At 36.6% G+C, this 24338-nt stretch overlaps 1 protein-coding gene across 1 annotated transcript in view; it reads left to right on the top strand.

Annotated features, from left to right (window-relative positions):
• The window catches only part of SLC13A1 (solute carrier family 13 member 1), a 97062-nt gene that overhangs the window by 50517 nt on the left and 22207 nt on the right, over positions 1-24338 (top strand). The window contains exon 7 of the mRNA XM_047097494.1: positions 14659-14810. Within this exon, the coding sequence (XP_046953450.1) occupies positions 14659-14810 (152 nt within the window). The remainder of the gene's footprint in view (positions 1-14658; positions 14811-24338) is intronic.

The raw sequence follows: 24338 nt of genomic DNA, 5'->3' as shown, positions 1-24338 counted from the left end.
TTGCCACTTCTTCTCTTCTCTTTCTGGGATCCCTATAATGCAAATGTTATTACACTTGATGGTGTCACTGAGTTCCCCTTACATAATTTCATTTATTATTCTTTTTCTTTCTCTCCTGTTCAGCTTGATGGTTTTCCATTAATCTGTGCTCCATATCACTGACCCATTCTTCTGCTTTCTCTAGTCTATTATTTATCCCATCAAGTGTATTTGTAATTTCAGTTATTGAGTTATTCATGTCTGATTGGTTCTTTTTTGTGTGGTCTATCTCTTTGTTGAGGGTCTCCCTGAGGTTCTCCACTCTTTTCTCAAGTCCAGTGAGTATCTTTATGATCCTTACTTTAAATTCTCTATTAGACATATTGCTTGTCTCCATTTCATTTAGTTCTGTTGCTGTGATTTTCTCCTCTTCTTTCATTTGGCACATTTCCATCCTTCTCATCATTTTGTCTAATTCTCTGTGTTTGTTTTTATGTGCTAAGAAATTCATCCCTGTTTTCTGCTCTTGAAAGTAGTGGCCTTATGAAGAAGAGGTCCTCTAGTGCCCTGTAGTGCAATGTTCCTGGTCCACTAGAACCTGGCATTTCAGGAGTGTCTCCAGTGTGTGTTGTGTGCACCCTACTGTTGTGGCTAAAGCATGTTTGTCTTTGGTCCAGTCATCTGCAATGGCTTCTTTGTTGTGAGCAGGTTTTAGTCTTTGCGTTGCTACCGGGCCAGTCTAGGGCATTTGCCAGAGATGCAATACCACTGAACTGCAGGGTACTTTCTCTGTGTTGTCCCCTCAAAGACTTTTGTTGATGGGCAGGGCCTGTATCAGACCCTGATGTCTGCTGTAGCCCACTGCTGGGGCCACAGTTGGACTGGTGTATGTGGTTATCTTCTCCCTTCCCTTGGGTAGGAGTCATTTTGGAGTGGTGCTGGCCCCTATTAGTACTGCTTCTACACTGCCAGGTTTGTGGCACCATTTTGGAAAGGCTCTAGTCAAGGGCATATTGGAGGCATAAGGTCCATAGGAGAAGGTGGGGGTGGGGTGCATGGTGCCAGCAAAGTCCAGCTGGTCAGATGTGGGAGAGGACCTGCAACCTCCTAGGAAAACTCCTGCCCAGGCCAACCAGGTTGGAGGGGACGGATCCACAGAAGCACAAGGGCTGGAGAGAGGGAGCTAGGTAGAAAGTGTTGGTGCTGTGCTGGTTCCTACAGGTATCCATGGGTATCTAGGCTGGAGGGTGAGGGAAGGAAATGGCACCTGCCAGCTCTTTTGTTCTTAAAGTCTCCCAAAGATCCCTGCACCTCAAGCATTTGGTCTGAGATTAGTAAATAAATCTCCTTCCTGTATACCCCAGGTGTTTCATACTGCTGCTTCTATGCTGTCTCTCAATATTGTGCTGTCTCTTTGGGGTTGGGGACTCCACCCTCCTGGCTCTCCCAGAGCTGACCCTGCTGATTTTTAAAGTTGCAGGTATTAAGCCCCACTGACTGTTGAGTCTCTTGGTTTTCAAAGCCAAATGTTATGGGGATTCATCTTCCCTGTACAAGTCCCCCATGCCTAGGGTGTTTGGTGTGAGGGTCTGGTCCTTTCCTTTTTTGAGACCCACAATATCCCTTCTTTGCACAGAGTCCTGTGGGTATGTTTGGTTCCAGACCTCATCTTTGCATTTCCTACTCTCTTTGATGTGGCCTCTTCTGTACATTTAGCTGTGGAGAGTCTGTTCTGCCAGTCTTCAGGTCTTTTTCTGGGTTATTTACACTGATGTGCGTGTTATCTAGTTGTATCTGTGGGAGGAGGTGAGCTTAGAATCCTCTGACTCTACCGTCTTCCCCAGAAGTCTCCTTAAGTGCCAGCTTTCTTTCGGTTAGACTTTACCTAGCATTTCTTCTCTCCTTTCACGTTCAGTATTTCTATGTCCTTATGCTTTAGATGTATTTCTTATAAAAAACATATTGCTGGCTTTTACATTTTTATCCAGGTTGAAGATTTTTGCCTGACAAGTTTTATCCATTTGAATTTTTTGTGACTTTATAAATTTAGAATAATTTTGAATATCAGATTTCTATTTTTTTCCAAATATTTTTTTATATCTCTTCCCTGCATTCTTTTGCATTTATTTTCTCTTTGTTCTTTATTTAGTTCATCACATACACATACACACACACACATACACACACACACCTGCATGCATATATACACGCATGCACATATACACGCACACACACATACACACACTTATCCACTATGCTCTGTGTCTGTTATTATTATAGATTTACTGAAAATTTTTATCATGTGTATTGGTCAACTAAGTCTAACAAAACATGACAGACTTGGTGGTTTAAACAATAGAAATTTATTTTCTTATATTTCTGTAGGATAAAAGTCCAAGATCAAGGAGCCACCAGGGTTAGTTCTGGTAAGGCCTTTCTTCCTGGCTTGTAGACAGCTTGCCTGCTCACTGTGTCTTCACACAGCCTTCTCTCTTTGAAGAAGCAGAGAGAAAAAGAGAGATGTCTGGTCTTTCTTCCTCTTATTATAAGGACAACAATTTTATCACATTAGGGCCCTACCTTTGTGGTCTCATTTAACTCTAATTACCACCTTAAATTCCCTATCTCCAAAAGAGACACATTGGGTGTTAAGGCTTCAATATATGAATGTGAGGTGGACACAGTTCAAACTATAATGTCATGTATGCTTGATTTATAAAAATGTAAAAAGAATCCATTATTCCCTTCCTCTTGAACAGTACAAAGACCTTAGGACATTTCAACTATACCATCTCTTCCTGTTTATGTGTGGTCATTTTCTAATATTTTCTAGTTCTACTCTGCCATTCTCCTATAAACTATATAATTTTATTTTTTAAATCAATGCTTTGTACAATGATATGCATATTTACTAATATCTTTGTTCACCATTGTTTCTTGCTTCTTGAACATTCTTTCTGGGTTCATACTCTTTCTGCCTGAATATATCTTTTGAATGTACTTCAGAGAGTACCTTTTGAGGGTAAACTCTCAGTTTTGTTTTATATAAAGGTCTTTACAATTCATGGAATATATTTTTGTGATTATAGATTTCTAGATTGACTATTTTTTTTCATTGCATATTGACACGTATTCCTACTGTCTTTTGACTGTTTTGCTGTTAGAAATAAGCTAGCTGTCATTCAAATTGCCATTCCTTTAACAGACAATCCTTTCTCTTTGGTTACTTTAAAGATGTGCATGTCTATGTGCATGTGTGTAAGTTTAATCTTTTCTAATAATTCTTTTTTTTAATGCTTATTTATTATTGAGAGACAGAGCATGAGCATGGGAGGGGCAGAGCGAGGGGGAGACACAGAATCCAAAGCAGGCTCCAGACTCTGAGCTGTCAACACAGAGCCCAATGATGGGCTCGAACTCACAAACTGAGAGATCATTACCTGAGCCAAAGTCCGACGCTTAACTGACTGAACCACCCAGGTGCCCCTTTTCCAATAATTCTTGAGAATTCTCAGCCATTATTTTCTCTGAGTCTCCAGTTAAACATATGTTAAACTTTATTATTCTGTCTTCCATGCTTTTTAACACCTTTATTTTCCTTCTGTGTCTTGCTAGACTACATTATGAGTAACTTCAGATCTATCTCCCAGTTCATTAATTCTCCCTTCAGCTATGTCTGTCTTTTTTGTTTAACTATTTACTGAGTATTTAAATCCAGTTGTTTATTTAATTTTACTTGTTTTATGGAGAGAGAGAAAGGGAAAGAGTATGCATGAGCAAGGGAGAAGAGTAGAGGGAGAGAGAGAGAATCTTAAGCAGGTTCCATGCTTAGTGTGGAGACCAACATGAGGCTTGGTCCCACAACCCTGGGATCATGACCTGAGCTGAAATCAAGAACTAGATACTCAGCCAACTGAGCCATCCAGGTGTTCCTAAATTCAGTTACTTAAATTTTAATTTCTATAAATTCTATTTGTCTCCTTTTAAGATTTGCTGGGTGATTTTTTTATAGTCTCTTTATCTTTGCTCATATTTTCCATTTCTGCTCTAATTTTGTTAATCATAAATTAATTTACTTATATGTCTAATGGCTCTAGTGTCTGAGGTCCTGTAGATCGCTCCTTGGCCTGTTTTTGTTTTCTGCTGTTTCCTCACTTTTCTTGCCTTGTGTGTGTGTGTGTGTGTGTGTGTGTGTGTGTGTATGTTTTGTGTTTTTAAATATTGAAATGATAGGGGCACCTGGGTTCCTTATTCAGTTGAGCATCCAACTCTTGATTTCAGCTCAGGTCATGGTCCTAGGGTCATGGGACCGAGCCCCACATCAGGCTCCACGCTGAGCATGGAGCCTGCTTAAGATTCTCTTTCTTTCTCTCTCTGCCCCTCTCCTCCACTTGCATACTCTCTCTTTCTCAAATTAAAAAAATAAAAATAAATAAATAAATTTTGAAATACTAGTTTTTCTTGAAACTTCTGTGGGAATTCCTTAAGTCCTGGGTTGCAGCTGCATAGAACTTCTATATTATTGTTTTTCTTTTAACAGACTGGTAACACCAATTCAGACTAAAAGTGGTCATGGTAAGGAGTTTTTAGGCTACATTATGTTTTCCCCTTAAGTCAGGATGAGATTTCCTTGCTGTCTCTTTTTACAAAGAATACCCGTTTTATGAGTGTTCTCCTCCATGATTCCCCATGGAGGGTGGGCCTTAGGTGTTATCTGCTGTCCCAGCTCTCTCTGCAAAAGAATAAACTGATATCCTCAGATCAAAAAGCTGCCTAGTCACTCACTTAAGATTCCCATTTTCACTTTATTTAGGGTCAAGGCAAATCCCTTACTTTTGTATAGTTTTGTAATACATCTTAAGGTGCTTTTTAAATATTTAAACCACATTTTATTTAACAGGAGATCTGACTTGTCATATAACTGAAGAGAAATCCACTGTTATTTATATATTATGTCAGTCATTTTCACTCCTATAGAAAGAAAAAGATTTTTCCCAGTACACATATATTTTCATTTTCAGCTATTCATGAATGCATTACAAAGGAAATTTCTAAATATATAACATTTAGGATAATAGCATTTTATTAAATAAACCTTGGATTTAAGTATGATTTTTGACATTGCTAGAAAAGTAGAATTTTTATAAAGAGTCTTCATGTCTTAAGTGCTTAATTTCAAATATCTTTCTATTCATCATACTATTACTATATAATCTAATATTCCAATTCACAATATGCAAATACTTCTTTATTAACTACAGTGGATATAAATCACATTTCCAGGAGTCTTATTGATAACTTCAATTTTGTTACCAACTTCTCTGAATTGTTCAAGTTATTATAGATTTGATCCTTACCAGATCTTCATGAAGAGTTCATATTAGGAGTAGAAGGATCTCCTCTCATATTTTCTTTCTGGTCACTTATGTATTATCTTTATTCTGGGCTTTCTTTACGTACGTAATTTCCTATAGAAATCATTTAAATCCTTATGTGTATTATGAGAGGGCTGTTTTAATTAAAACTACAAAGCATAATCTGTTATCCACTTAACCAAGTACATGTAAACTCAATATGCTGAGAGCTAACAAAGGAGACAGGACCCCACTGTCAATCCCTCTTCACACTATGGAGCTTTTACTCTCCCCCCACCTTTTACCTATATTATCCACCAATGCATAGACCATCAAGGCACCAAGGTCAATCTGTGCAATAATTATTAGTTAAGATTCATTCATTTATTTTTAATGTGAAACAGAAAATATTGCATCTTCCAATAAGATGCCAGATTGAATAAGCCCCTTTACCTTCACCCTATCCTAAATCTCCATTACAACAAGAACAAATAGACCTTTTAAGTCATAAGTTACAATTCTATAAATGTCAAGAGAAGAGATGACAGCAAAATCATTTTGGAAGCTGGAAATAAAAGGATGACTCAGTTATGTCACGAAAGTGGAATCTTAAATCAATGGTGAGGAAAGACAATAAACAATCCAATTTACATAGCAGCAGCCTTCAAAGTTTTTAAAATGTTGAAAATCAAGGATAAGTAAAAAATGGCGTATGAAACATTAAATTCCCAAATTTCTTCCTCAACTCTGCATAAATGCAACTGCGTCTCCTCCACCAGACAGAAGTGGAATATTTAGATCTGGTAAAGCAGAGGGTAAAGAGAGCTGGAACCTGTTCGGGTCACAGGAGGGTTTCACAGTGATAACTGGGGCAGGAGGAGGCATTTTATATGTCAAATGGTGAGAAACTTGCCTTCTACTCAACTGTTCCTGGGAGCCAGACATATACCCTCCAGGTGTCAACGGACAGGAGACCAGGGGTCCATCCCTGGGGAATGTAATCAACACAAAGAAAAGGTAAAAATATATAGAATTGGGTTTTCTCAGGAAAAAAAAAAAAAGGCCCAGTCAGATGATACTGCAGTGAAACCCACAATCAATAACAAATCCCAAAGCACATGTATAGAGCTTCCAAACAGTTTTCCACTGTCTTAAATATGAGCCAACATATCTGAAGAATATCTTGGGCATGAAAGAGAGAGTTCCAAAGAAACAAAAAGAAAGCAGAAAGCTGCAGGAAACGGAAACCGTGTAAGAAGGTGAAAACACAAGAAAAGAGACTATCATTAATATAGTAACAGAGAGGTAAACAAAGGAATTGCATTCATGGAATATATGAAGGGGGTTCTTTTTTTTTCAGCATAGGTATGTTTAATACAATATATGCTGTCTTGCACCATCCTTTTTTTAGTTTTTATTTTTAAATAAATTTACACTTTCACCTATTTCTAACCCCCTCACCCCCTTGCCTCTTGCAACCACCAATCTGTTCTCTGCATCTATGAGTGTGGTTTTTTTGTGGCTTTGTGCTTTTACTTTTTTAAAAGATTCCACATATAGTAGAGATTGTGTAATATTTGTCTTTCACTGTCTGACTTATTTCATTTAACGTAATTCCTTTGATTTCCATCTGTGTTGTCACAAACGGCAAGATTTCATTCATTTTTTTATGGCTGAGTGATATTGCACTGTGTACATATACCACAATTTCTTTATTCATTCATCCATCAATGGACACTTAGGTTGTTTCCATATCATTGCTATTGCAGATAATGTAGCAATGAACATGGGTATGCATATTTCTTTTCGAGTTAGGTTTTCCATTTTCTTTTCAGAAATACCCCAAAGTAGAATTGCTACATCATATTGTAGTTCTTTTTTAGTTTTTTGAGGAACTTCCATACTGTTCTCCATTGTGGCTGCACCAGTTTACATTCCAACCAACAGTGCATAAGGGTTCCCTTTTCTCCACATCCTCACCAACACTTATTATTTCTTGTCTTTTTGATAATAGTCATGCTGAAAGGTATGAGGTGATAACTCATTGTGGTTTTGATTTATATTTCCCTGATCATTAAGGATGTTGAGCATCTTTTCATGTGCCTGTTGACCATTTGTATGTCATCTTTGGGAAAATGTGTGTTCAGACCTTCTGCACATTTTTTGATTAAATTGTTTGGGGTTTTTGCTATTGAGCTGTATGAGTTCTTTATGTATTTTGTATAGTAGCCCCTTATCAGGAATATGATTTGAAAATATTTTCTCTCATTTAGTAGGTTGTCTTTTCATTTTTGTTGATGGTTTCCTTTGCTGTGCAGCAGCTTTTTAGTATGAGTCCCACTTATTTATTTTTGCTTTTGTTGCTTTTGCTTTTGGTGTCAGATTCAAAAAACCATTACCAAGACCTATGTCGAAGAGGTTACCATCTAAGTTTTCTTTTAGGACTTTTATGGTTTCAGACTATGTTCAAGTCTTTAACCCATTTTGAGCTAATTTTTGTGTATACTTTAAGATTGTGGCAAAATTTCATTGTTTTGCATGTGGCTGTCCACTTTTTCTAATACCACTTATTGAAGAGGCCCTCCTTTACCCCATTAGCTCCTTTGTCAAAAATTAATTAACTATATCTATGTGGGTTTTATTTGGGGGCTTTCTATTCTGTTCCATTGATCTATGAGTCTGTTTTTATGCCAATTAGCACACTATTTTAATTACTATAGATTTTTAATATAGTTTGAAATCAGGTAGCATGATGCCTCCAGCTTTGTTCTTTTTTCTCAAGATTGCTTTGGCTACTCAGGGTGTTTTGTGGTTCCATACAAATTTTAGGATTGTTTGCTCTGTTTTTGTGAAAAATGTCATCAGAATTTTGATATCAAATTTGCATCAAATCTGTAGATTGCTTTGGGTAGTTTGGATACTACAGATTGCTTTTGAGTAGTATCAATTTTAACAATATTGATTCTTCTAATCTGTAAGCATGGAATATCTTTCCATTTGTGTCTTTTTCAATTTCTTCATTAATGTCTTCTAGTTTTCAATATACAGGTCTTTTTCATCCTTGGTTAAATTTATTTCTAGATATTTTATTATTTTGTGTAATTATAAATGGAATAGTTTTCTGCTTCTCCTGACAGTTCATTTTAGTGTATAGAAATGCAACAGATTTTGCATATGGATTTTGTTTGCTGCAATGTTACTGAATTTTTTTATTAGTTCTAACAGTTTTTTTCATGAAGTGTTTAGAGTTTTCTATATATAATATCATTTCATTACAAACAGTGACAGTTTTACTTCTTTCTTTCCAATTTGGATTCTCTTTCTTTCTTTCTTTCTTTCCTGTTTTGTTGCTCTTGTTGTTTTATTTTGTTTTTTTGTTTTTTGTTCTAGCTAGGACTTCCAATACTCTGTAGAATAGATGTGGTGAGTGGGCATCCTTGTTTTGTTTCTGATCATAAAAGAAAGACTTTAAGCTTTTCACCATTGAGTATGTTATTAGCAGTGGGCTTGTCATATATGGCCTTTCTTATGTTGAGGTACATTTCCTCTGTACTCACTTTATTGAGAGTTTTTATCATAAATGATGGCTGAATTTTGTTAAACACTTTTACTGGATCTATCCATATAATATTTTTATCCTTCATTTTGTTAATGAGGTGTATCACATTGACAAGCTGCAGATGTTGAATCAGCCTTGTATCGCTAGAATAAATTTCGTTTAATAATGGTATATGATCCTTTTAATGTATTCAATGTATTGAATTTGGCTTGCTATGATTTTGTTGAGGATTTTTGCATATATGTTCATCAGGGATAGTGGCATGTAATTATCTTTTTTTGTAGTGTCCTTGAATGGTCTTGATATCATGGTAATTAATGCTGGCCTCATAAAATGAGTTTGGAAGAGTCCCTCCTCTTCTATTTTTTGGAAGTTTGAGTAAGATTGGTATTACTTATTCTTTGACTGTTTGGTAGACTTCACCAATGAAGCCATCTAGTCCTGGACTTTTTTTGTTGAGAGATTTTGGATTACTGACTCAATCGCCTTGCTAGTAATCAGTGTGTTGACATTTTCTATTTCATCATGATTCAGTATTGGTACAATGTATGTTTCTAGGAATTTATCCATGAATGGAATTCTTTAAAAGAGGAACAAGAAGACAAAAAATAAAATGTGAACATAAATAAAATATAAAATATATAAAATGTAATTTAAAAATATGAAATTACATCATAAATAGAAAATTTAGTAGAAAAAAATAGAATGAAACAAGAGAAGAGAATAATAGGAAATTTCAGAAAAAGAATAGAGAAGACTGAGTGAAGACTAATCAAAAATTGAAGAAAATTTCCATAGTGGAAGAATATAATTTTTATGATTAATAGTCCCACTGGGTGCCAACATAAGTGATGAAACACACTCACATTGAGAAGGTTATTGATATTTCAGGATATTATGAAAAAAAGGGAAGATCCTAAAAGTTATCAGGAAAAGGGAAAAACTGATTCATTAAAAAGGATGAAAAACATGAATGGCTAAAAACTTCTCTATAGCAACATTGGAAATTCAAACAGTAGGGAAAAATGCCTTCAACATTCTGCATAACATTTATTTTCAATCTTGAAATCAATATCCAGTCAAATTATGGATAGAAGCAAGAGGATAGACTAAAGTCTAGGTAGATCTTTGCAGATGTAGAGAAGAAAATGACTGGACTTAGAAAAGGTTAGGGAGGCCTCTGAAAGAAGTGCTCTAAGACAGTGAAATTGGTAGAATACTTGGTGTAGGCTAAGTATGTTGTTTGATTGTTCTGAGAGAAGATTTAAACAACCACAGAATGGTTGGGGCCATTTAGTGGTGGTTATTTAGAAAACTAAGCAAAACTTAGAAAATTAAGCAAACAAGGAGGGGTAGAAAAAGTACAAAACAGGAAAAGTAATATAGGTCGTATTGCTCAGATGTTCATACATCTCTACTCTAGGCAGCATTCTGAACATTGAATTCTGCTCTAAATTATCATGTAGTCATAATGGGAGGATAATGGGGACGTGAAAAGTGTGAGTGTGTTCAGTGGTCAAGTGTATGAAAGAAAGAGAAATTCCCATCGTCTAACATAGTAGAAATTTAATTGTAATGCCAACAACTGCGAAATAAATATATTATATCCTATGGATATTTTTAAGATAAGTGCAAATAAATACCCAAAAAGAGCTAGAAGATTTTAAACTGGCTATCTTCAGCAAGCAGAAAATGATTAGCTAGAACTAAGATTTTGTACAATTAGCCATCAATAATTATTTAAATGTAAATGGACACCCCTAACGTTTTCTTACCACTCTCACCCCAGTGAATTATTATGCACATGATTGAAGACCACTGGTTTAGCCTATGCTGGTTCATGTATGCATTTTTAGTAAGGAAGATTGGAAGGAAATGTTTAACATGCCCCTGGAATTCCAGTCTTAGCCACCAGGTGGCAATAGTGAGTTATATCTGGACCTGCAAGATTTCTGTTCTGAAATGTCCCTTGAGCACCACTCATGTGATGATGTCATGGGATTGACATTTGGTCATGTCTTAGACAAAATTTGTCTGTCACTTGGAAGAATTTGTAGAAGGTACATTCACAAGGTCTTAGATGTCATATTTGTGTGAAATAACAAACAATTGGGATTGAATAAAAACAGATTACAATTGCTATGATAAAAGCAATATGAAATGTAATTAAGTATAAAGTCTTAGGTGTAGATTTAAAAACACGTAAATAAAAAGTGTTCTGGAAGGTCAAATTGTACAAAAGAAATAATTGACTGGAAACTCAGATACATGGATTCTGGTTTCAGTCCTACAGTGACCAGCTATGTCACATTTAAGATGAATTTTGGTCTTCTGAAAAATGTACCATGTAATCTCTAAATACTTGTCTGCACTAATAGACTACAATTCTTTTATATATTGGGAAAACTCTTTTATGGTTGTAGAAGATATAAAAAAAATATCAAGAAGACAGAAGATACCCCCAATTCTATTGTTAATATTTTGACATTTTTCATTTTGGGCTATTCCTAGGCATTATGTGTGTGTGGATATATTTTTATTATAAAAATTACTTTATTCTGAATATTTAAATCCATGTAAGTTCCCCATCATGAAACATTATAAAGCAAGCACTTTCCCATTCACAGTATGTCCATGGCAATGTCCTTTGGTCTTCTTAGCACAGGAAGTCTTCTCTGGCCATGTTATCCCTGACTGTCTCCAGCTTCACCCCTCTAGATGTTTTGCATCTCTTCTTTTCTTTGCATAGGAATCATTTTTCCCTCCCAAACTCTTAGGAGAAAGTACACCAAACACACACATGCATGCACACACACACACACACAGACACACACACCAAATTCCTCATCTACTTATGGAAGAATGTAGTGCTTATTTTATTGTCCTCATATCTGCAAACACATGCTCTTGACTTTCTAGTCCAAATGACTTATTACAAATCTCTTTTGAGCCCTTTGGTCAACCCTTGGTCTCAGGTTGAAACCACTGTCTTCAGCAAAAGACTAACCTGCTGAGGACTCTCCTTTCCATTGTTTTTGTAGTTTCTGTACCAGTAGTTGGCTCAATTAATGGCTTGTCTCAGGCTTTCTTAAGGGATGTATCCATAAGAGACTCTTAAATATGGAGAACAAACTGAGGGTTGCTGGAGGGGACGTGGGTGGGAGGATGGGTTAATGGGTGATGGGCATTAGGAGGGCACTTTTCACTATGAGCACTAGGCGTCATATGGAAGAGATGAATCACTGGGTTCTACTTCTGAAGCCAAGACTATACTGTATGTTAACTACCTTGAATTTAAATTTAAAAGAATTTTTTTAAGAACAGCTCTAGTTTTCTGCCCACTGACCTCCACTACTGTCTCTCTGGAACCCAGTCTTTACCCGTTACTATAACATCATCTCCTCAATAAATTCGACCCAGTAATCACATGACCTAAGCCAAAAACAACAACAACAAAAAACAAACAAAAACCAAAAACAAAATCAAACAATAGAGCTGACTGCATGGGGTTCACATTTACTGGATGATAACAGAATTGTTGCACCCATCCCACCTTCCAACACCTGCACTTAACCCTTAACATGTATTATGATATATTAGTGTTACAATTTATTGCAGAATTTAAATTTAACTTGAATTTTTAATGTTTCTAAATTGTCCATGATATTTGCATAAATATCACCTTATGTGCAATAGCATTAATGTATGTTTTAAAGGTCTATACAGAGGGAAAAGTATGGGAAGTCCATAAAGGATAAAACATGGTGAATATATTAGTATTTTCCTATTTTGATTTTTAAAATTTTATATCAGCCAATGCATTTTAGTCATTGTGCTTTATATACATATATAAACACCTATATATGCATATATTTGCAGTTCAGCTTTTATATGAAATCCAGTTTTTTCTTTGTAGTTTTGAAAGTGTTTTTTATAATTTTGAAAGTTTTAATGTGTCAGTGAGAATTATTATACACATTACATCTTTAAGTTTCCATTCTCATTATCAGTTTAATTGTATCCAAATTATATATCACTTTCTGGTTTCTCTTTGGTCTTGTCTGTAGCAAAATAGATCATTTTTAAGCCCTAAATTTCATTTGTACCACTATAATAATTTTTAAAGATATTTTGCTATTTTATTTACATACCATTTATTTTTCAAATTTTCAATGGCAGCTTTTATCATGGAAAATACACATCATTTCCATGTAGGAAATGTAGGAAATATTAGACAAAAGGAGACACTTACAAATTATTTTAGGTGAAGAGTAGATACCCAGAGGGCTAACTTTTAAGTTAATTAGAAGGTAAGAGGCAAATTACAATCAATGCACCAGACCCTACAATGCTAAGTCATTCCCACATCCATGATGGTTTTCAGTGAATAGAAAATATTTCCTTTCTGTGATTTCTCCCAAAGATCTTTCAGTGCGTATATCACAGATAGCATACCTATCTGTATGGAATAGGGAGATTCCTCTATTTGTATATTTTAAAAATACATCTATATTTTTTTAAGGCTGAAATGTGTGGGACAGGTCTCAAATAGGCAAGACTTGATAGATAAATACCCATAAGGAGGCTATTACAGTAGCCCAAATCAGATTTGATTTATACCAAAGTGATAGTAGTGGAGATGAACACGAAAGAGTCCAGACATATTTAAGTAGATAAAATTGACATGATTTGGGAGGGTGAGGAAGAGAATGTTTTCAAGGAGGACAAGCAATATAGTGTAGTGGCTGAGGTTATGAATTGTAAAACAAGACTACACGGCTTTAAAATCCAAGTGTGCCATTTTCAGACTATGTGACCTTGGGCAAGCCACTTAACTTTATCTCATGTCTTCATGTGTAAAATGGGATAACAGCGCTAACCTCATTGTGTTGTAAGAATAAAGTGGATTAAGTTGTTTATTTAATTTTGACTTAGAACGGTGTTTATTGTACACTAAGCACACTATAAGTATTTGTAATTATAATGATGATGATACTACCAGATTAATTAGGTGATCCTGAAGAAGAACTACATTTGAGGAAGGAAATGGTGAGTTTGGTTTTGAACATTTTGGGATTGAGGTTTTATTTAAGACATTCAAATTATGTTTAACAGTTAATTGGGTATGTAGGTCTAAAAGGAGAAGTCTGGGCTGAAGAACAGAATTGATGGTCTGGTGTATCTATATTCATTAAGCCAGTGAAAATATATGAGATGTCCTAAGGATAAACATTGCAGTGAAAAGAGACAGGTGCCCATGGCATAGTTTTCAAGAAATTCCAGTTTTAAGGAAAGATGAGGGAAAATGAACTGACAAGGGAGACAGAGAAACAAGCAGAGATGTAGGAGAAAACCCAGAAGAGTGAGATACCACAGAAGCCCTAAGAAGAGTTTTCAAGCGGGAAGAAGCGATTAACTCTTTCAGGTCCTGTTGAGAGGTCTACAAAACTGAGACTGAAAAGTATCTGTTGAGTTTAGTAATGTGGAGGCTATTGATAATCACAGCAAGCACACTTGGGGTGGACTGAAGAGATGGAAGCCAGATAGGCGTGAGTAAGAATGCAGTCAGTGGATGTAGACAGCTCTTTTGAGTAGTTCGGCTGTGAAAATGAAAGTGAGGTAGGGCAGTGGTTTGATCGAGAAGAAGGTTAAGAAGGCCGCCTTTTTTTCTTTTGTAAAGATGACTTGAAAATGATTAATTGTTGGTGGCGCAGAAGACAAATAGAGGAGGACCACGTGATGTGTAAACTATTTTCTGTTGAACAGAATTCAGGCACAGGAGCCAAGTATCGAACAAAGAAGGACCACATGATGTGTAAACTAATGTGCTTGTGTATTGCTTACTCTTCCACCATCGGTGGACTGACAACGATCACTGGTACTTCCACCAACCTGATCTTCGCTGAGCATTTCAATATGTAAGTAAAAGTTTTGAACTGTCGATTTGATAAAGAGACAGCACGCAACTTATGAAGTTGAGTCTTAACTGATTCAGAGAATTCAGGAACAGTGATTGCTATCCTGAGTTAACTCTCCTTCGTTTTTGTTTTTTTTTAATGTTTATTTATTTGTTTGACAAAGAGAGAGCACGCACACAGCAGGGGAGGACCAGAGAGAGAAAGGATAAAAGAGAATCCCAAGTGGACTCTGTGCTATTAGCACTGAGCCTGATGTGGAGCTTGACCCCACGAACTCTGAGATCATTCCCTGAGCCAAAATCAAGAGTCAGACACTTAACTGACTGAGCCACCCAGGTGCCCCTACTCTCCTTTGTTTTTTATCAGGACATCAGGACATCTGCCCTTCTACTAAGAGTTAAATATGTAGGGCATAGTGAATCAGTAGGTGCCCACAGATTCCCCAAGCAAGCTCAGAAGAGATAACTCCTGGCTAACCATTCTAGCCAAATGGGGAAAACATTTATCATTACAAATAATACTGCAAATGATAGTTAACAAAAGCGAATAGGGATTATTTGCAGAGGAAAATTTTTGTAGGGCTTGCAACTAGCATTTGAACTTGAAAGATGAGTGGTGAGCAAAGGTGCTAATTACAGAAGTCTTACCTAGAATTCAAAAATAGTTGAAGGATTGGGCAATTGCAAGAAATGGCAGTAATAAAGTATTCTAAGGACAGATACATGACTCTAAATATAAGTCTGCAACTGTGATGTTAATCCACTGCAGAACATGGGGAATATGTGAGTAGAGTCAGATAACTTGGATGCAAAATTCCACAATTTTCAGGGGTGCCGAGGTGGCTCAGTCAGTTACATGTCAGACTCTTGATTTCGGCTCAGGTCATGATCTCATGTGAGATCAAGCTCCACATTGGGCTCTGCGCTGACAGCATGGGATGTGCTTGGTATTCTCTCTCTCTGCCTCTACCCATGCTGGTGCATGCTCTCTTGTCTCTCTTTCTCAAAATAAATAAACTTTTTTTTTAATTCCACAGTCTGGGGCACTTGGGTGGCTCAATCGGTTAAGCGTCCAACTTCAGCTTAGGTCATGATCTAGCGGCTTGTGAGTTCAAGCCCTGCATCGGGCTCTGTGCTGACAGCTCAGAGTATGGAGCCTGCTTCAGATTCTCTGTCTCCCTCTCTCTCTGCTCCTCCCCCACTCACACTCTGTCTCTCTCTCTCTCTCTCTCTCAAAAATAAATAAACAATAAAAAAAATTTTAATTCCACAATTTTCAGTCACTTACTTTATGAATTTGAAGAATAAAAAGTGCATTACTCTCCCCAAGACTTAATTTTACCTATCGAAAATAGTCACAGTTCAGATGATTATTGTGAGAATTAAATGAATTAAACTATGTAAAAATACTTGACAATATTTGTAAGAGCTATTGTAAGAACTATTGAAAAATAGTTTGAAAGTCCATGCTTTTATGTGAGGCCTCAAACTGATTCTACACCCAAGGTATATTTTCAAGTACTAATAGGACAGATAATTGTCAGAGTTCCAGCAAGTTGGGCAGCATTAAGGATGCTCTGGAAAAGGATTTAGCTCTTTTCACAGAAAAATTCAGGTTCAGAATCAGGAAAATTACTTACTTCAAAGCAGATTCACAGATTTTATAAACTTTCTGAAATTATTTGCAAAATGTTGTACATGCATAGCTTTTCCAAGAAATCCAAGATTCAAGAAAATGTCACACTCCATTCTAAAAAGAACAAGAACTTGTGTGCAAAGAACAGTGGCAGGGCGGTTTAGGACAGGCTACCACAGACCTCCATGTGTATTTACTGTTTCTCTGATTACACATGCATCATGTATACTCCCAACGGCCAACTTAGAAACAAACTTCTAAAAGGCATTTGGTTTATAAGCGGGAGACTTCTGAAATTCGCCATCTCAGAAAGGACTTACCCAATGTATCCCCTAATTTAAGACAGGAAATGTACTTGATCTCTTTCTGAAAATTAGACTACTGTCCTTTCTCATTAATTCCCCAAGAAGGTTCCACATTATAGTCTTCTCTGTAAATCTCTTTTTCTAAAAATTTAGACTAGAATTTTATTATTTTATTCTTGGTGTTAGAGAACTGCTAGCCTCCACCATTCCCATGAAATTGATGGTGTTAAAGTAAAGTAAAGTAATCTATGCTGAATTTGCCATTGGTCTGTAGTCTTGCACAATGTATCAACCAAATTTTCTTTTACTTAACTGTTCCCTTGTCATTTGCAATGACAGATTGAGAGCATTGTAGCACTTTGAGCAAAATGTTTCAGTAACTATTTTCCCTAATTATCTAATCTTCTAATTCTCCTAGTCATGGGAATTTGGCCAAAGATTCTTTAAATTTAGAAAATGCTTAACATGTACTTTGAAATTTGGCGACGTTTTGTCTTCAAAAGTTTACTTTAACATTAGGAATTATACACAAAAAGAAAGAAACTCAGAGTACCCCTTCTTGATAGAAAATACTAGAATAGAGGGGAAAAACAACCTTATGTGAAAAAATATAATTGATATTATTAAACAAACTAGATATTTAACTTTTTGTTAAATATTGGCCCTAAAAGACAACAGCATCTCAAAGCAACAATGGAATGAAATGCATTCACTTTCTTTAGGAAAAGTTCCAGAAACTTAAAACTACAGGGGAAAAAAAAGGATTTATATTCTTTGCCCAGATCTTTGGAAACAGACAGAAATTGCCCTTTATTTTCAAATCCACTACAATAATGTCACCTTTATCCTCTTGACACTGCTTGCCATCTTTTTTAAAGCAACACCAACAGTGATTTTGTGCAATTTAATTTTGGATCTCGCCCAGCTCCAAAGGTGCATGAATCCTGAGAATCAATGATTTCCTACCATTTACTTCTAGAGAAAGGTGCCATCTTACAAACAATGGGAAGAGGAGAATGGATAACACATTTCAAAGCCTTTATCTATCTCTCCATCTATCACTTATAGATACAAAATATATTTATATGTATTTTGTATATTCATATAAATATATTTATAAGTATATTTATATATACATATATATACATATATAGTGTCTTTTATTCTCTTCTTTGCACAAAGAATGGAAGAACAATGAATTCTGAGAAAGCTAAATTTCATTCAGTGCAAATAAAACAAACCTTTATTCCTTCACTCTTCAGTCAACAAACATTAGTTGAGGACTGACAATGTGCAAGGCACTGTTTTGAATTCTTCTGGAGAATGCAAAAAATAAAACTTGTCAGGAAACTTCGAAATTCCATCTGGTTTTCTAGACAAAACATGCATATGTGAAAACCTTTAAAATTTTTAAAACATAATAACATTTGGTTTTGACATATAGGAGAGAAGTTAGGTGATATGTATTGAATTCGTGTCAGAAATTTTACATACATTTTAGTGCACACATACTCTGTATATCCTTGCTGTGAAGGTGGCATATACTGGGGAGTAAAGCATAGGCTCTAGACTTAAAATGTCTGTGTTGAAATCCCAGTTCTTCCATTTACAAACGAGGTGATCTTGGACAGATTACTCTCTTTAAGCTTGTTACCTTCCCAGAGAAATGTGGATGATAATAAGGTCTCTCTCTTAGAGAGTTGTTTAGAGTTTTACAATAAATAAATAAATAACACTTTAATAAGTGCCTAGCACAGAGCATATGCTCTGTAAATGTTTGTTATTATTACTAGAGTCAAGAAAGTGGATGTTTGTATAGCAGACTGAGGTCCAAACCAAGATCATTCAAACCCCCGTCTGTCTCCCTAAACAATTACCTCCCTAGAAACATAATTGAACGTTCACTCTAACAGAGGAGTGTAGCTGTGTGCACGGCCAGGATCACTAGAGAAAACTTGTCTATACAGCATGGCCCAATCTTAAAAGAGGTAAATAGCATGTTTATGAAGAAAGTGAATGCAAATAATTCATAAAACCAAAACACAAAAAGTTTGTAATCATGTTTTTAGGGAGGCAGTGAAATAATCTGTGTATTTTTTGGCACTGTTTAGAACAGCAATGTGCAGATTGATTGGCATTCTAAGAGTCTGAGGATAGAAGACCAATTAGGAGTCTATTACCAAAGTGCTAACAGATGATAAGGGCAAAACTAAGCTAGTTGTGAAGTGATAGGATTTAGACTCAGGACACTGTATGTACAGACAGGAAGAGTGAGTAATTAGGTGTGAGGATTTAAGGGCAAGGAGGGGTTAGGGCAACTCTGGGAATTTTTGCCAATATGGGTAGATAGGTAGTGATGCCATGAATTTCTCGGTTCATTGGAGAAATTAATAAATTTGATTTTAGATGTATTAACATGGCCTGCTAAGACCCTATCCACAAGATTTTCAGTCGTCATTTGCAAATGCATCGTTGAAGTTAGTTTAAAATCTGAGGGCTGGCGCATCTGGGTGGTTCAGTTGGTTGAGTGTCCGATTTTGGCTCAGGTCAGGATCTCCTGGTTCGTGGGTTCGAGCCTCGCTTCGGACCTGCTTCAGATTCTGTGTCTCCCTGTCTCTCTTCCTCTCCCCTGCTTGCACTCTGTCTCTCTCTCTTACTCAAAAATAAATATTAAAAAAAATTTTAATTTGAGGGATATATATACATACATATATGTATATGTATATATATACACACACACATATATACACACACACACACAGAAATTAAAATCTTGGATGTAGAAATGGTTACCAAGGGAGAAAAAAGTTAAAAGAATCAAGACATGGATAGACTCTTGGGTAGTGTTGACAAAAAAGATGAGAAAAGTTTATCAGAGTAGGTGGAGAACCAGGAGCATGTGGTGTTTTGAAAGCCAAATAAGACCATTTTCAAAGTGGAGGATGACTCAGGAACAAGCAGTGTGGTAGAAGGGTCAAGGAGGAGGATGGCTAAGAAAAGGCTTGGTTCTATTCAGTGTCCCCCAAGAAGACACATGGGAGGGAGGACCAAATTTAGACTGCAGAGAGTTAAGATGTGAGTAAATAGTGGGGAGGGGAAAGCAGCTAACTTAAATGGTTCTTTCAAGTTTGACAAAGCAAAGAAAAAAAGAACAAGCATGGTGTGACCAGAGGCAGAGAGTTCTCTTGGAACAAGGGAGATGTCAGTTTTGTTTTACACTCAGGAGAAGGAAACTGTAAAAGAGATGTGTGACATTTTGAAAAAGAGAGAGGATGAGATTGATTGGCCAAGAGTCAGGTAGAAGCAGAATGGAATTAGAAACAAGAGTCGAAATGTTAGTCTTGGAAAAGAAGTACACATCCTCTTGAGTAATAATGAGGGCTAAGAAGAGAAAAAGTGAAGACAGAGGAATTTCAGAGCATGTGTACAGTTCCCTCCTTTCACAGATGAGGAAACTGAGGCTCAGAGACTTTAAGCAATTGATGATCACTAGTCAATGGAGGAACAGCCAGATGAAGACAGATGGCCCAAGGCCCAGTGCTCTTTCTACTCTGCAGTCTCACTGCCTCACAGACCATATTATGTGAGGGTGCCAAGATGGCAAAGTTCTAAAAACACAAGTTTGCTGCCAGTAGCAAGAAAAACTACATCAGTCTTCACATTCATGGGTGGCGTTTTCTTTTTTTTTTAACGTAAGCATGCAAACATAACAAGTGGCATTTGAAATAGTTGCAAAGCTAAGTGTGTGGCTAGTTAGACTGAACCATTCCCTTGTTGTCATGAGCTGATGTATAGCTTGGGAGGTGATTTTCAGAATAATACTAACCAGATGAAGCTAATTCTCTAACTCAACTATAAAGTGTGCCGTTTTTGGCATTCTTAATCTGAATCTAGCACCAGTGGTACCTAAATTCTGGCTCCTCTGTGATTAATTCACCATTATCCTTAACTAATCCTTGGAATAGAGCATTCTGGAAATATTCTTTGGTCTTCCTACTTCCTGTTACTACCTTACAGGTTTGTGAGATTTTTATTAGCTCCTCTGTTAGGTAAATCCTGGTTGATCAGCATTCTCTGCCTGACCCTCATTCCATTCTGCTCCACTGACAATACTTCCAGTCATCACCCAATCTTCTCCTTCCCTGACAATTATTGTTAATAACTACCACCTTGTAATTAACCCATTTCCTCCTACTCCGGTTCTTAAAAGGCCTGCCAACTGTGTCAATTTCTTTCTCTACTTGTGTGGATGTTCTTTCATCTGAAACTCTGTTCAGTTACTCCTATACCACCATTCCCATCTCCTCTGATCATAAACTGTATTCACATCTCTATAAACGTGTCTCATCTACATTTATGCATAACCATCACCCCTGATGATTTTCAGACTTATAGAGTCTGAATGAATCATTGTCTTATTCTTTTAGCACACAAGGGGCACAGGTAGATGATCGATAATCATCAGCTGAGATGAACTCTACCAAGACATAAATGAAGTGCTTATTGTTCTTGGGAATCATCTCAATAACTAAATAATTTTTTGATATTAAAATTATGCTACTGAGGGAAATATTATTAGAGGCAATTACTGCTGTCATAGCAAACTAGTTTTGATGCATCAATATTATTTAACAAATAGAACAGCTATTAGTTAAACCCAAAACGCAAATCTACCAGATTAAAATGGAAGTAAAATTTCATAACTTGTTGATTATCAAAGAATATTATTCAGCTTGTGGGTGTCAGCTGTGTAATATGTGGGTGTACAAAGAGCATGGAAGGAACTTTTATTGTGAACAATTAGCACGGTCGTTGTTACTAATTACATATTAAATTATAACTACTGTGGGTTCACAAACTAAGAAATTGTAAAATAAATGTGTTTATAGGTGCCCTAAATTCAAATGTGTTTATTGGTACTCACCTTCCTAACCTTTCTTGTTGGCTAATTATAGAGGGAGAAGGTAAACCAGTTACCTAACAATAGCTACCTTCAAAAGTTACCATGATTTTTTCCTGGAGAATTGAGCAATTATATTTCTCAGAAATAAGTTCTCTGGCAAGTACCATAGAAGAAATTTGGGTATTGCAGAGTTTGCACTCAGACCTTGGCTCAGATTTCAGTCTTGCCATATATTAGCTTAACTTCTGTGAACATCATCAGTTTCTTCCTCTGTGTAATGGGGGTGATACTAGAACTTATTACTGTGAGGATTAAGTGGGATAATGCATGCTTGGCTCTTAGCAAGAGGGCCTGGCACATAGGAAATTGCCAATAATGCTAGCAGTTGATGCTGTTTATTTTACTTTTGCTATTCCTATTAGAAATATAAGCTTGGTTCATGAATAACAAGTAGTTAATATTTGAAAAGAAATGTCTGCAAATACACCAATACAGAACTGAAAAGTGGCTTTGACTCAAATAATCAAAGCAGTCATTAATCAAAAGGACTATAATCAGCATGGACACAGTGTATAGTGCTCTAAAGACCAAAATTTGTTTCAAGGCTGTAAATTTCCACAAGTACATCCATTCTTTTGAGACAATTTCTGTGTATTTCATTAGAATTAATGCTATTCATCATTCTGTAGTTGGGCATGAGAACTGCAACAACAACACTATCTTCCTGAGTTTCAGCAATGATGGGCACACAGGCTTCAGGTCAAAGCACATCTCTGCTATGGTGAAATCATTTCTATGGTGTTCTAAAATGTCCTTAGACATAAAGTTTGTGCCCTGGCTTACGGATATCTTGCAGTATATCTGGAGCTTTCTATTTTCACCTGGGGACTGGAGTTGAGGACACTATGCCTTAATGAAAAGACATTGTATTTTAAACCCCCCTTCTGGGTTGAAAATTCTGCTTGACTGTACAATCTGTGACCTTGAACAATCCATTTAACCTTATGAGACGTAGTGTCTTCCTGTGTAAAATGGATATATAATGCTTTCCTCACAGGATTTGTGTTAGAATGAAATGTGCTTAGCTCATCTGCTCATTCCTAAACCTCTGCCTGACCTCTAGATGCCCCAGGGTGCGTTCCCTCTTCCTTTTATCTCCATTTACTCCTGAAATTATCACGCCCATTTCTGTGGTTTACAATATCACCTGTATGTTGGCAACGACCTCTTTTCTATCTCTAATTGCCCGCTGCTCTCATTTTCAGACTCATCTATCTAACTGCCCATCCAACATGACCACTTGGAAAACTAAGGGACGTCTTCGATTAACATGCCCACAGCAGCATTTTTGACCCTCCATTCCCTTACCCATCTGCCAACCTGTTCTCTCCTCAGACTTCATTTCAATAAATGGCACCTTTTCCTCATTCCTCCACATTTTGTCCCAAATATGTTTAAAATCAATTGTCTTCTCATCTTCACTGCTACCAATCTGACTTCAGCTAAAATCTACTCTATTTCCCATTCTACCCTACTCCTCTGCCAAACTTCTTTTGTCTTCTAATAAATTTCCCTGTGTATTTGGTTTATATTGCTACTTTACACATTACCATTAACTTAACCGGCCTAAAACTGCATGAATTTGTGACCTCATAATTTCTGTGGGTCAGGAGTCTAGGCACAGGTTAGCTGAGAACCTTGCTTAGGATCTCACCAGGCTAAAAATCAAGGTGACAGCTGGACCTCTAATCTCCACAGAAGGTTAGAGCCCTATTCCAAGATCATTCAGGTTACTGGCCTGAACTGAGTTCCCTGTGGTTGAATTACTGACATGCCCATTTTATTGCTAACTTTTGGCGTGGGGTCACTCTCAACTTCTAGAAGCTACCTCTAGGTCCTTGACACATGGCCCCTTCCTCTGGCAATAGGAAAGCTTACTTCTTTAGGCCAGCAGGAAAGGTTCTCTTTTAAGGGTTCACCTGATTAAGTCAGATCCACCCAAGATAATCTCCCTTTTGATTAACTCAAAAATTAATGGGGACCTTGATTACCACTGCAAAATCCCTTCACTTTTTCCATAAAAGAACCTAATCACAGGAATGAAATCACACCTTATATGCAAGTTCTTCCCACACAGAAGAGAGAAGATTATACAAAACATGTATACCAGGCACAGAAATCTTGTGGGTCATTTTGGAGTTCTGCCTACTACAACTTGGCTTCCACTCTTGTTGCCTTCAATCTTGAGGATCCATCTAACCAACATGCTTTATGTAAATACCAAATTTACATAGACTTTAAGTTAGATCATGTCACTAACTTATTTATTATGTTCCAATTACTCCTGATTACGTTTGTGCTAAAATTCAAATTCCTTCTGATGGCCTACAAGCTGTTACATGATCTGATTGCTGTTGGCTACTTCTTGGGCTTAATTTCATGCCACTAACTTTAGCTCACTACCCACAGCCACACTAGCCTTCTGATCCTCAAACATTCTGCACTCATTCCTACCTCGGGGCCTTTGTGCTTGCTATTTCCTCTGTCTGGGGGTGGGGGGCAGGTAACTATTTCCCAGCTATTTACAGGACTGGCTGCTTCTTGCCATTTAGATCTCATTTCAAATATCACCTTCTTTAACCACACTATGTAAAACTTTTTCCTCTCCCTAGTAATTTTCTATTA

The sequence above is a fragment of the Lynx rufus genome, unplaced genomic scaffold (assembly GCF_022079265.1).
Source record: "Lynx rufus isolate CCGP_SWC_20201006 ecotype Redwood Valley unplaced genomic scaffold, mLynRuf1.p SCAF_4, whole genome shotgun sequence".
NCBI classification, from domain to species: Eukaryota; Metazoa; Chordata; class Mammalia; order Carnivora; family Felidae; genus Lynx; species Lynx rufus.
The sequence above is the reverse complement of the archived record's forward strand: the minus strand, read 5'-3'. Positions and strand labels throughout refer to the sequence as shown.